Source organism: Sorex fumeus, unplaced genomic scaffold (genome assembly GCF_029834395.1).
Source record: "Sorex fumeus unplaced genomic scaffold, SorFum_2.1 ptg000240l, whole genome shotgun sequence".
NCBI classification, from domain to species: domain Eukaryota; kingdom Metazoa; phylum Chordata; class Mammalia; order Eulipotyphla; family Soricidae; genus Sorex; species Sorex fumeus.
The window spans coordinates 4,323,179-4,337,916 of record NW_026606297.1 but is presented as its reverse complement, the minus strand read 5'-3'; the positions used below and the strand labels follow the sequence as shown (position 1 = coordinate 4,337,916).

At 36.3% G+C, this 14,738-nt stretch overlaps 1 protein-coding gene across 3 annotated transcripts in view; it reads left to right on the top strand.

Moving 5' to 3' along the window:
- CDH18 (cadherin 18) overlaps positions 1–14,738 on the top strand; it is a 784,408-nt gene that overhangs the window by 527,030 nt on the left and 242,640 nt on the right. For all 3 annotated transcript variants that reach the window (XM_056108952.1, XM_056108953.1, XM_056108951.1), the window contains exon 4: positions 10,044–10,163. In XM_056108952.1, coding sequence (XP_055964927.1) covers positions 10,044–10,163 — 120 coding nt within the window. The remainder of the gene's footprint in view (positions 1–10,043; positions 10,164–14,738) is intronic.

Here is a 14,738-nt window from a genome sequence, read left to right as displayed (position 1 = left end):
CATCGGGGAGGGTGGGAGAGGGTGGTATATTTGGGTTCTTGGTGCTGAAAAATAATTACTGGTGAGGGGAGGGCTGTTTAATTATTGTATGACCAAGACTTAAACCTGAAAGCTTTGTAACTTTTCTCACGGTGACTCAACAAATAATTTTTTAAAAAAATACAGAAATTTTCATATCTTTTCATAGTTGAATCCAGATTAGTTTTCATAGGGAATTATTATTTGCATAATAAAATATTACTCAATACTGCTTTTGAAAAAATAAACCTATAAATGTAGAATAATCCTAAAATACCAAGAATAAAGCAAACTCATCATTCAGAGTTTATTATAGCATGAATGTTAGCTAGTATCAAATGCATTTTACATAGACTCAAAGGGAGAGGAAAGACCAAGAAAACTTTAAAATGATGAAAAGGAAAAATAATGAGGATGCTCTGAGTGGAAGCTCTTGGCATGAAGAAACTGCTTCTTTATTAACTGAGAACAAAATTTTTCAGTATTGAGTACTGAAGGAGACATGTATTTCTTAACTCATTGGTGTCTTAACTCATTGGTCTTAAGTTGGAGTAGAAAAAATTGAGAGTAATTCTAAGTTATTAATCTACTCCTGGCTTTGACTTTTTTTTTGACTTTGTGAGCTGTTGTTATTAAGTGCAATTTGACTTCTAACAAGACTAATGTAGAGAGGAATATGAATTCTAGAAGGTTATGGTAAATATCCTTTTGATTTCCTTAGTTGTTTGCAGCAGATTGTAGGGCAAGTTGTGTTTTTCATATGATATGTGAATTATTTGTTTTATCACTGTCACTGTCCTTGGTCACTGTCCTTTCGTTGTTCATCGATTTGCTCGAGCGGGCCCAGTAACGTCTCCATTGGAGACTTTGTTGTTATGGTGTTTGGCATATCGAATACATCACGGGGAGCTTGCCAGGGTTGGCCATGCAGGCGAGATACTACTTGTAGCTTGTTGGGCTCTCTGAGAGGGGCGGAGGAATCAAAATCGGGTTGACCAAGTCACCCACGTGCAAGGCAAACGCCCTACCCCTGTGCTATCGCTCCAGTCCATAAATGAAGTTAATATGAAATAATGCTAAACTTAATATTGTTTAATTGATTCATTTATTGTCCAATTTGGTGCTACATCTGGATTGCTCAAAGATTTGTTCATTGTTCAGTGCTCAGGGATGACTCCTGGCAGTGTTCAAGGAACCATATGTGGTGACAGTTATCAAACCTGGTTCGGTCATATGTAAGGTGATTGTTTTAATGGCTGTACCATCTCTCTGACCTGATGTTTCACTTATGATATTTCTAGTATCAAACCACATAGAAAATTATTCATCTTTTCTTTCCTTGACTTGAAACTATAAGCATTTCTCTATATTTGGTGAAAAATCTAGAAGTCGTTTAAAAAATTAAGCCCTATTTGAGATCACACTATTTGTATTTGAAAGAAATTAAAACACTGCCCTGATCATTAAAATAAAAAAAATATTTAACATCACAGAAGCAGGAGCAAATCTTTGAGCACAATTGGATGTAGCTCCAAATCAACCAAAAAGTAAATCAATTAAATAACATTCAATAATATTAAAAGCACCTTATTCCACGTATAACATTAATGAACTAATTTATTTTAAATTAAATTCATTTTATATTTTATATAAAAAAACGAGGCAGTATTCATTCAACAAACTATTGAAATTATGGACCAGCAATGAATTTTTCAGCTTTAGCAAAAGCAGAAAATGAGTCCCAGTTTAATTAGTACACAACCGGAAGATAGCAAGAAAAAAAAAGTTCTATTTTTTAATAGAGGATTTGGTTTGACTAGGTATGAGAACTTAAAATCTGCACTGCACTGTAGTACTGTCCTCCCGTTGTTCATCAATTTGCTCTAGCGGGCACAAGTAATGTCTCCATTGTGAGACTTGTTGTTACTGTTTTTGGCATATCGAATACGCCATGGGGGAGCTTGCCAAGCTCTGCCGTTCCAGGCTCTCTGAGAGTGGCGAAGGAATCAAACCCAGGTCGGCCGCGTGCAAGGCAAATGCCCTACCCACTGTGCTATCACTCCACCCAATGACTAAAAATTAACAATAGTTTTAAGTTTATATCTATACTGTTTCATTTTTTGTTACATTGAAGTATATAAAGATCATGCTGTGATAATTTATGAATAATTTCTAGCTAATTGGTACAAAATAAATCAGATATTTTCCCCAATGTTGTGTCAATATCTGAATACTGGTTGTAGGTGTATATGTATATGCACACTTTTATTTAGATAAATATAATTTGTATATGAATATGGCATTATATATGAACATATATTATAATTGTCTGTAAAGTCCTCTGAATTATTATCAGCAACTTCTGTAAGCTTTTTTTTTGGGGGGGGACGGGCTTGGCATCATATGCAATGTTGCTCAGGGCTTAACTCTGTACTCAACGATCACTGCCAGATGTGCTCAGGGCATCATGTGAATAGTCAGGGAGTGAATCTAGGTTTATCATTTGCAAGGAAACCACCATAACCCTTGCATTCTCTCTTTAGCCCTCAATACAAATATTCCATCCTTAGTATTCTCTTCTGTAATCATTTGTATATAGCTTTCATATTGTTAATACTTTTGTTGTTTTGTTTTCTGAAAGTTCAGTTTACAACACTAAAAGAGCTGGAGTGATAGCACAGCGGTAGGGCGTTTGCCTTGCACACAGCCAACATGGCCAACCCGAGTTCGATTCCTCCGCCCCTCTCAGAGAGCCCGGCAAGCTACCGAGAGCATCTGGCCCGCACGGCAGAGCCTGGCAAGCTCCCCATGACGTATTCGATATGCCAAACACAGTAACAACAAAGTCTCCAATGGAGACGTTACTGGGCCCTCTTGAGAAAATCGATGAATGGGAGGAGAGTGACATTGACAGTGACAACACTAAAAAATTCAGAACAATATTATTCTCTAATAACTTTTACATTCAAGTTGGAATCATTTCCACAAAGTGAAAACTAAATCAATATATACATATAAAATCTAATTTTTTTAAGAAATTACCATAGAATCAGAAAAGTTTCAATGAACTAATCTTAATTAATCATATGCTAATTTAACAAATGATTGGCATGTATTTGTATTAGATAGATGATGATAAACAGAGATGTTTTGTTATAGAGTGTATAACAAAAAACATGGTGGTGGCTGGTCCTGGAGGTCTTCGGCTGCCAGAGCCCTGGTCGGGGCGGGGAGGAAAGCTCAACCCGCTCCCCTTCAAGGGGCCTCGGCGAGGAACAGCCAGGCGCGGGGGCAGGAGACATAAAACATAAGCAGACCTGAATACATTCATCTTGAATTATCAGATCCAAGATTTCTTAAACTTTTTATTTTAATTATGTCATAAAATGCAATAATTTCATCTCATTATTAATCAAATGGCATATAACTATCGGTTGGTCCTCCCGTTGTTCATCGATTTGCTCGAGCGGGCCCAGTAACGTCTCCATTGGAGGCTTTGTTGTTACTGTGTCTGGCATATCGAATACGTCACGGGGAGCTTGCCAGGCTCTGCCGTGCGGGCGAGATACTCTCGGTAGCTTGCCGGGCTCTCCGAGAGGGGCGGAGGAATCGAACTCGGGTCGGCCATGTTGGCTGCGTGCAAGGCGAACGCCCTACCGCTGTGCTATGGCTCCAGCCCCTGCTATTGCTCCTCTGTAAGTAAATAATGCATATATATTCTAAATATACATTAAGGAAATAATGCGTATTTACTCTTGAGAGATTCAATAAAGTAATGATTTGAGTTATGTAAAATTTACCTTACCAGTAAGCCACAATATTATGAGAATCTAAGTGAAAGTATGTTGACATTAAAAATAGTCATGACTTAAAACATGTAGTGAGAAGAGCATTCTTGAATTTTGTATTCTGTTAAGCAGATGTCTCTTAAGTATTCTTGCAACATTGCAATGACTCTTAGTTGAATACTAAAAGAAAGTTTGTTTTTTTTTTTTTTCAAATGAAATGATGGCTGGAAGCCTTTACTATATCTATGCTGGTGAAATTACAATTCTCCAGGGTAGAATGAAATTTCACTTGTATCTTGAAAAGTATTGCTTTTTCACATTCTAGAATATCTTTTGAGAATTAAGCCCTGAGAGATCCCTTCAGAAAGATACCCTTCACATTCATAAATCTTTAGCTTATTTTTACTCAAAAGTCTTGCTAACACTGATTTCACTTGAGAATTTAAGGAAGCTATGAACCTTGACAAGTCATGCATAATAATTTGCAATCTAAGAGAATATTTTTTCGGTGTTAAATTGCCTTATTAAATATTTCAAATTGGTCTTTAGGGATTTTCAAAGAAGTCAAATCTTTCTCCTCACTGCTATGATAACTTTAGAAAATATTCACTATGTATAAAGCAATGTACAAAACGAACCAAATGAAAAGATTGGCAGAGGACAATCCACAAAGAAGCCACACTTTTTTATTGTAGAAAATGCACCTTCAAAGATGTTATTGTTTGTTTTCTTCTTTATTTGTTTGTTTGCTTATTTATTGCTAAACCCAGCGATGATGTTTAATGTTGACTTCTTTGCTCTATGCTCAGGGATCACTCCCGGTGGGCTTGGGACACCTGCGAGAGTCTAGAATTAATCCCATATCAGCCACATACAATAATAGCACCCTTCCCACCCTGCTATCCCTTTAATCCCAAAAAGCATTTTTATTCATTTACTCTTTCATGCTTGTGTAAATCATTGACAGAGGTGCATTAATTTCCTGCATGGCAAGTGTGTACCATCAGAAATATTTAAGGTGAAAATAATGTATATGAAGTAGTGGATGAGACTTTAAGATAGAGTGTTTCTCCAATTATTGCTGTTATATACACAACAAGAAATTTAAAAATCCTATACAGCCCCTTAGAGGGTTTTCTTGGGTTTTGTTTGTTTGTTTTTATTTATTTGTATTGGAAATCTGTTGTGTAGGTAACCTTAAGTTGTTGATTTAATATTTACTGACCAATTCCATATAACTCCATAAAAAGTAGACTCATCTATTTTATTTTGTATTTTGTACTCAGGACAACTCAGAGATCCATGAATTAAACTCAGAAGTTGGTACATATAGCCTGTGGTCTAGTTCTTTAAACAATCTACATTGTCCTATATTCTTATGTTTAATTTAAAAATGATTTTTAGACAACATTTTGCATGTTTTTTGTAATTTAGCATTATATCATAATCATACATTTCTTTTGTGAAGTTAAAATCCGTCCCATGAAGAAATTTAATTGTAAAATCTTGCATAGATTCATATACCCACATATATGTTACTCTAGATTTTTGCATCATATATATTCATACTGATATAATTTTTTTAATTTAGCCAGAATTTTTTAAAAAACTAATGATCAGGGCAATGTTTTAATTTTTTTCCAAATACAAATAGTGTGATATCAAATAGGGCTTAGTATTTTTAAAGTAGTATACATTCTACTACGTTTTAATTTTCCTACATGTGAGATTACTTTTTATACTGCTTAATTACTTTAATTTTTGGTTATTTGATTTGGAGCTATCTCCAGCTGTGCTCAAAGATAGGCTTTTGGTTCTGCACTGATGACTTCTGGCAGTACTCAAGGGACCCTAGGGGGCAGGTATCAAACCTGGCTTACTCATACACAAGGCAAGTTAATGGCTGTACTATGTCTCTGCCTGATCTCGGAGAGCCCGGCAAGCTATCGAGAATATCTTGTCCGCACGGTAAAGACTGGCAAGCTCACCGTGGCGTATTCAATATATCAAAAACAGTAACAACAAGTCTCACAATTTGTTGTGAGACGTTACTGGTGCCCGCTCAAGAAAATCGATGAACAACAGGAGGACAGTGACAGTGACAGTTCTAGCTACTTATTACAAGATTTAAATCACACACACACACACACACACACACACACACACACACACACATATTTGCTTTTGGTCCTTATCACAGTGCTTAGGGCTTGCTCCCTGGCTCTGTGCTCACAAATCACCTCTTCCAAAGTTCAGTGAGGGGACAATACAAAGTTTCAGAGATTGAACCCAGGAGTCCCTTACAAGGTAATTGCCTTATGCACTGTAGTATCAGTACAGCCTAAAGGATTTCATAATCAAATAAGATTCCTACAAAATGCTTTCTACCAAAATTTCTAAAATTTTGACTAATTTATCAACATTAAGCTATAGTTGGTTTGATTATTTATATGTATTTAGTGGCATGCATCGAACATATCAACTAGATGCATGTTTGGTATGAGGTAAGATTTGTGATATCACAGAAAGAAAAACATTGCATTCTATTGTTATTTGAATGCCTATAACACTTAATGTTGTAAGATAGTCTACATGTGGTTAACATGCAGAGTTTAATTAAGCCAGAATACATGGGCTGCAATTCATGGCAGTCACAGTACATGGAATCCTAAATAAGTAGCCTTCAGCTAAGATGACTTTTATGTGACTGCCTTTTTTAATTATCTGTGTTTTTGTTTGGGAGTGCTTGGGTGTCATACTTGGTGATAGTAAGAGTTTATTACTAGCTTTGTGTTCAGAAATCACCCATGATAGTTTTGGGGGGACCATACATAAAGTCAGGTATCAAATCTGTATTAGTCATCTATATGTCAATTTCTTTACCAACTAGATTATCTCTCTTATCTCTACATCTCATGTGTGTTTTTATTTTAATTTTAGTTCATCATAAACCATGAAGCAATAAGAAATATTATTTTTATACCCTTTATTTAGAGCCATCCTTGGGAAATAACCAACATAACTAACATATCCAGGTTACTGAACTTATTGATTCTAGGTTCCCTCAGTTTTACTTGTTTGTGTGATTAAATTTTTCAAATGATCCAAAGTGCAGCATCCTTTCTTTCTTCTTATTATTTATTTATTGGCTTTTTGGGTCACACCCAACGATGCACAGGGGTTACTGCTGGCTCTGCATTCAGGAATTACTCCTGAGGGTGCTCCTGGCAACTATATGGGATGTAGAGGATTGAACCCGTGTTCTGCAGTGGGTAAGGCAAACGCCCTACACACTGAACTATTGTTCCAGCCCCAGTAGCCTCATTTCTATACTGGCATAAACAAAAAATGAACCTTTGTAACATCAAGAGGATGTGTCTGTGGCCTTCTGTAACGAAATCCATTTTCCACTAGTCTCTCTCTAACAGCAACAAATCTGTTCATCCTCTCTAATATGTTGTTATTTTAATTGTGCTCTAAAGTGTAATCATGCCATCAGAAAGTGTAAATAACTTGCTTCCTCTAGCGGGGTTTAATTACATCATCCAAGTTGTTCCATGCATTCTGTCTGATCATTTTTAATGCTGAGTTGTTTTCTCTGAATGTGGTACATTTTGACCATTTCCCCACTGAAGGACAGAATTACTTATAGTTTGAGACTACTATAAATAATGTTGCCATGAATATTTATATCAGCTTTTATGTTAACATAAATGTTCATTGCTTTAGAGTAAATGCCCAAGAGTACAATTTCTGGGTTATAGATCAACATGTTTTCAGTATTACAAGAAACTCCTAAATTTATGCCAGCTGTGTGTGAGTGACATAATCACTCACATTCTTACCAGATTTGCGAGTTTCTGATGTGTTTTATTTCCCAGTCTGAGAGTTCTTTCAGACATAAAATGATCAATACTCTTTTCCTGAATATGCAACATTGTTAATTATGTCAATGTTAAATGTCTGAGTATAAAAAACACTATCTTAGGGGTCTGAGAGATGGCACAAGTATTAAAGGCACTTATCTTGCACGACAAATCCTAATTTGATACTTAGAACCACGTGGTCTCTGAAACAACTTGAGAAGTGACTTCCAAGCATAATGCCAGGTATATCCCCTGCATTTGGATCAGTGTGGCCATCTGCTGATAGAAGTCAGGTGAATTAGGCATATATCTTTGACTAATTTTTCTAGGATTCCTTGAGGGCATAGGACAAAATTTGCTTCAATAAATATCTAATTTTCATAGAGAAGTAAAAAACTTACAGCTGAACAGACACTATTCTTAGAAGTATAGCATGCCTAAGTATTTTAGGTAATTCAGAAATTACAATTTCAAACTGAAAATAATTTCTAATGTTTAAGTATAAAATGAGTGCAGAATTTTATCAGGCTCACTTAACTGTGGAGATATTTTTATTTGTATAGAGTATACATTAGTTGACAAGATTTTTTTCCATTGGACAGAATACGATTAAATGTGCAGTATTAGATGATTAATTAGGTTCATTTCATGAATAATTGATTGCTCTTAACCATTCATTCTATAATGAAGCAGCAAAATCCTTAATCGGAGGCTTTCCTGTTACATGTTGATTAGTTTTCTTTCACGACTAATGAAAATATGATACAGATATGTCTAATTATGCAAACACATGTAAACATGGATAAAAGAGCATGATGGGTTCACTAATTTAGTACCCAAAGCATAAATTTTAGTATTTAAAAACAATGTTATGAACACTTGGTGATTGTTCTCACAAACATATAACAATGAGAACAGGGGTAATTGAGGATCAGTAAAAAGACTATTACATAGTCCATGCATGTAATCATCAGGGAAATGGAAACCAACACAACAATGAGATATCGACATACCACAGTAGGGTTTAAATTTTGCACCTGTATGCAGCCCACTTGGGTTGGGCGCCCAGCTTTCCATATGTCACACCAAGCCCCACCCGGAAGAGAGATCCCTGGGAACAGAGCTAGGAGTAAGCCTTTAGCAGGGCCTGTAAAGCCATCAAACAAAACAATGGGGAAAGCAGAGCTCGCATGGGTGCCAGAGCTTAATAGTTGCTTATGTGAGACTCCAATTTAATCGTAGTTTCTTTAGGAGCCCCTAAACACATCGCTTAGCCCTAGACTCCCTGAGTTTAGCTTGAGAGACCCCTTAACGTCACTGGAAATGATAATGGTCCCCAGCACAGAGGTCCAGAGTGGATCTACAGGCTTAAGCTGACATAAAATTCTCTGCACTGCTTGGGGAAGCAATGGCTTCCTGGCTCCAGAAGATGTTTCTTGGGCTTCTCACTCCACTCCCTCCCCAGTAAATTATGTTGGTCCTGTGTAGAACAGCCTAAAGGGATATGGTTTACTAGTTGACAACCAGTAAAAAAAAAAACTAATACATTGTACATGTGCAATTGTACTCATCAGGGAAATGCAAATTACAGCAGTGAGATATCAACTCACACAACAAAGGTGGAGGGGAATATTCAACTGGGAAGAAGAGAGGGGCTGAAAGGCAGTGAAATGTTAAGCATGATACCCAGTTGGCAAAAGTACTATAAAGAACAGTGTCAAAATTATACCAAAAATAGAAAAAGTGCTGGTCCTAGAGTGACACTGGTGGGAAGAAGGGAAATTGGAAGCATCCACTAAGCTAAGCAGACACTGGAGAAGGGATTGGTGTGGGACCATTGCATTCCTGAATAACTTTGTGATTCTCAGTGACAAATAAAAAAAAAGTAAATTAAATTTAACACAGGCACGAAGTGATAAAAATAACTGAAATGGGCAGTTTAGATGCTGATGATCGTTTAATGTCAGCTCCCACCTCGAAATATCAAACAAGGAATTATCCTGCTTCCATATATCGTCCAGTGATGTAGCAGGACACATCGGGAGACACTGACTCTACCCCACAATTAGCACTGATGTGACTTCTGAGAGTCAACCCACCCCAGCGGTGATTATGTAAGCATTTTAACATTTTAACTCTTTTATTATAATACATTAAGAGCCAAATGGAACTGTCTGACACTGGATATTCTATTTTCCACTCTCAGTGCAATTGATGCCAAGGAAAGAAAGCAAACATTTGATAGATAAATCTAAGGATAAGAATTATAAGATGCTTGCTCTAAAAATATTAGTGTAATCTTTTTCTGTGCAAAAATGAATCATATGCCAACCATTATTACACACTAATATGTGTTTTCCTGGATGTTTAGGTACATCTGTTCTACAGGTGACAGCTACTGACGCAGATGATCCTACCTATGGGAATAGTGCTCGGGTGGTTTACAGCATTCTCCAGGGTCAACCCTACTTCTCCGTAGATCCAAAAACAGGTTAGTGCATTTACGGATAATTTGTGTATACCTTGCTTTCTTGTGTCTTTGTACGCTTCGACATCAGACATTGATAGAAAATGTGATAACGCCTTCACTCAAACAGTCTGATTAAATAACTGAAGATAACCTCACTGTATCACTGTATTACTGTCCATCCAGTTGTTTGTTGGTTGATTTACTTGAGCGGGCACCAGTAATGTCTCTATTCATCCCAGCTCTGAGATTTTAGCAGCCTCTCTTTACTTGTTTCTCCCAATGATTGGAGATTCTTTCAGGTCAGGGGAATAATTATATTATAATTATAATAATTATAACCTGTTATAATTACTGGTTTTGACATATCAAATATGCCACAGGGAGCTTGCCAGGCTCTGCCTGTGCCGGTGGGATACTCTCGGTAGCTTGCCGTGCTCTGTGAGAGGCACTGTAGCACTGTCCTCCCCTTGTTCATCAATTTGCTCGAGTGGGCCCAGCAATGTCTCCATTGTGAAACTTGTTGTTACTGTGTTTGGCATATTGAATACATCACGGGCCAGTTGGGCGAGATACTCCAGGTAGCTTGTCGGGGCATATATATATGTATATATATGTGTGTGTATTAATTATATATTAATATATTAAACCCTTAATATTTTGAATGTGTATTATTAGTGTTTATACTGATAATAATTTAAATTGATGATAACTTTCATTTATTTGTGTATTCCTTTTGATATGTTCAAACTTTATGGGTTAAGTGTGACACATTACATAAAATGAGATTTCCAAGGATATTGTATTTGGAGTATAGTTTTGCTTGCTAATGTAAATGATCCTTTGATTTTCTTCTATAATTAATTTGAATCTGCTGTGCGGGCAAAATTGGAAAAGTTTTTTATAGATACGATTTTCTGAGAAATATCTTGAATTGACAGTCCTTTCCTAAGAAGAGAAATTTTTAGCTCTCAAATATTTTGTCATATTAAAGAATTTGAACATAAAATGATGTAAAGGCAAAATGCTTTAAGGAAAAAAAGTAATAACATTCTGCTTTTACCTGACAAGAAGACTAAACTGTATTATGATTATGTGATGTCAAATTGGAATGATTGATGAGAACAATCGCACGTAGGTGGAACTCTTGCCAATTTTGGGTTGATCTCCAGTACCCCATATATTCCGCTGGGCCAGCCAATAGTAATCCCAGAGCACAAAGTAGAAGCAAGCCCTGAACACCTCTTAATCTGTCCCCAAATCAACAACAACAAAATGATGGAATGAATAATGCTCAATAATATATGAGAGATTTGTGTTTCTAATTGTATGATTTAAAGCACAAAAATCCTATGGATTTGCTGACAATTTATTAACAAAATGTGAACAAAATATGGCAAATATTAATTTTAATTTTATTCTAGTCATATATTCTGTTGCCTCTTACCTGAAAAATATAAAAAATACAAAAGTATAAAGTATATATCATTTAAAGTAGAAGATAAATAATATTATTGACTTAATGTAAAAATGACAATGTATACCTAATAATTAGGATAATCTATTGTATTTTTTTAATTTGTGTTTGAGTAACAACCAAGGGTGCTCAACGTTTACTCCTGACACTGAGCTCAGGATCACTCCTGGCAGTGCTCAGGGGATTATATGGAGTCTGGTATTTAACCCTGGTGGGCAGGCTGCATGCACTTCAAACGACCTAGCAGCTGCTCTATTTTTCTGACCCTGGAGAATCTGTTTTTAATTATTACAAATTAGTAAATTATAATAAATGCATTAAATATTTATTTTAATTTAGCAACATGCCATTTTTTTAGTTAATGGAGATGCTTCCATTATGTATACAGTATTTTTATTATGGTGCATGGATTTATAATATTGAATGTGGTTTGTAGGCACAAGGCTACACTTCTTCAAGAACACACAATTATAACAGATTATAAGAACATGTTATAAATACCACCCAATATTCATCTATCAACAGCCAACCACCAAGCTCCATTGAACTGGTTCTTCTTTCTTGTCTAACTCTTTCACACACTGCAGTTACCTCAGAAGGCTCTTCTCATGGATTCTGAAACCTGAGTGAAAGCCTATGTGTTACATATGAGTGACACCATCTAGTTTTCGGTAGTTTGTGATTATATTGGTTTGGTATAGTTCTTTTTAATTTTTTTTAAAAAATTGTAAGTTGATTCACAACATTTGATTTCAGTTAATATTCAAACACCAATTCTACCACCATTGTACCTTCCAACCACCAAATTTGGAATGTTTCCATACCAAGCCCCAATCCCTGTCCCAAAGCACAACTGAAATAATGTATTTTGCATTGTCTGTTATGGAAAATAGCTGAAAATTCTACAAAAAAATGTATCCATAGAGGAGACAGTGTGAAGATTGTTCTATTTTGGCAGGGGCCATTAAGACATTCTTTAGAATATCACTTTGTATATATATATCTGAATTTATGTATGTATGTACAGGTGTATATATGATGTGTTGCCTATTATTTGAACCCCATCAAATGTGGTGTGGTAGTTATGGAGAATTGGGTAGGAAGTATCTTATGATGTGTCATATGGCTGCAAATTCAGCCACGCAGTCCATGAATACGTTCATTCATGAGTGAGGCTCTGTCCGAACGTATGAGGAACAGCCTTGAGTGTGGCAGTGGTTAGGTTCTGGAGGTTTTTGGCTGCCAGGGCTGGGTCCCTTGGGGTGGGGAGGACTCTCACCTGCCCCCATCTCATAAACCCCAAGTGAAGTAGCTTGGTACGGAATCTGGTGGCATGGCTATGGCGGGCATCATGCTCCCTTCCAGGAGAAAAAGGGGTAGTGTAGGTATATTTGTTTATTTTTTCTCTTGCTGGTTTGGCCTTTAGAGTGGAATTTCTGTTGTCAATATTATGGCTTCATCACTGATGTCAATATCACATACTGTTTGGCCCATGATATTGACAACAGAAATTCCACAGTCAAGTTAACAGAGCATCAGATGAACTAAAAAACAAAAGTGTGTTCAAGATTTTTGTTTGTTTAAAAATTACATAGTTTCTCTCAAGTGGTGATAACTGATGATAAAATAAGTTCCCTCCACCTCTACCTCAATATACAGAATATGTCATGTTTCTTTTAAGGATTTTGGAGATAGAGTGATGCATTTATATAAGAAGTCATTGCAGAGCATGGATATTTCTTTAAAGTCAGAGCTCTTAAAATTAGTTGGTGACTCTTCAAGATAATTCATATTAAGAAACTTTGAATTGCTTCATGTTTCATGTTATGTTATCTTCCCATGCATGAGTCTATGTTGGTGTCTAATAGAAAGACCTATGCTAATTTTCCCTGATAGTAAATTTGGGATACATGAAAACCTGGATTAAATACCTGTTATCAGTGGGGGGAAAAAAGGATATGTTAGTTTACACAATTGGTTTAGGTTTATTTATGATTTTTAATAGTTGTAATGCTAATAATGATGAAATACAAGCTTTTTTGATGGTAATTAACCCAAATCTTTTATCCTCAGTGATTTTCTATGTGTGTGTATTCATAATGTGTATAGTCCTTTCTGTCATACATTTGCTTTTAAAATTTCTGTTATACATTTTGTAAAAAGTTGCACTTATCCTACAATTTACACGCTATTTTTTCAAAATCTCTATTTTTTGACTCTAAAAAATGTAGAACTGAAAAATTTAGTGGCGAAAATATATTTTATTACTCAATTCTACATTTACTTTTTAATCCATTACAATAATGAAACAAAAATGCTACGTTTATATTATCCACCCTGTACATAAATCACGGCAGGGCATTTTGCCTTGCAAGTGGCTGGCCCGGCCACCCAGGTTCGATTCCTCCACCCCTTTTGGAGAATCCCGCGAGCTACCGAGTGTATCTCACCTGCACGGCAGAGTCTGGCAAGCTACCCGTGACGTATTGGATATGCCAAACATAGTAACAACAAGTCTCACAATGGAGATCTTACTGGACCCGCTCGAACAAACCGATCAACAACAGGAGGTCAGTGCAGTGCAGTGCTACATATCAAATGTTTTTTTCTTCAATATCCTAATGCATGCTAAAGCCTGGAATCATATTTAAAATGCTAGGCATTGGATTGCAAATCTTAAGTCATTAAACTAAACTAATGCTACTAAACTAATCTGCACTAGTAGCATCTAATACGTAGGGAACAAAGAGCATTACAACATTTGTTGGAATCAAATAAATTGTTCACCTAGAAAAAAACTTTCAGCTTTTCAGGCACAGGTGACACTATTAGTTCATTAGTTATTACAGTAAATATAATCAAGACATTGCTTAAGTGGTCTTCCTATAGAAGGATGGAAAGTTACTTATGTTATTGTTTAATTGATAAGGTAAAGGTAAAGGTAAAGGCCCTCCAGTTGATCGTCGATTTGCTCGAGCGGGCCCAGTAACGTCTCCATCGGAGACTTTGTTATTACTGTGTCTGGCATATCCAATACTCTCGGTAGCTTGCCGGGCTCTCCGAGAGGGGCGGAGGAATCGAACTCCGGTCGGCCATGTTGGCCGCTTGTAAGGCGAATGCCC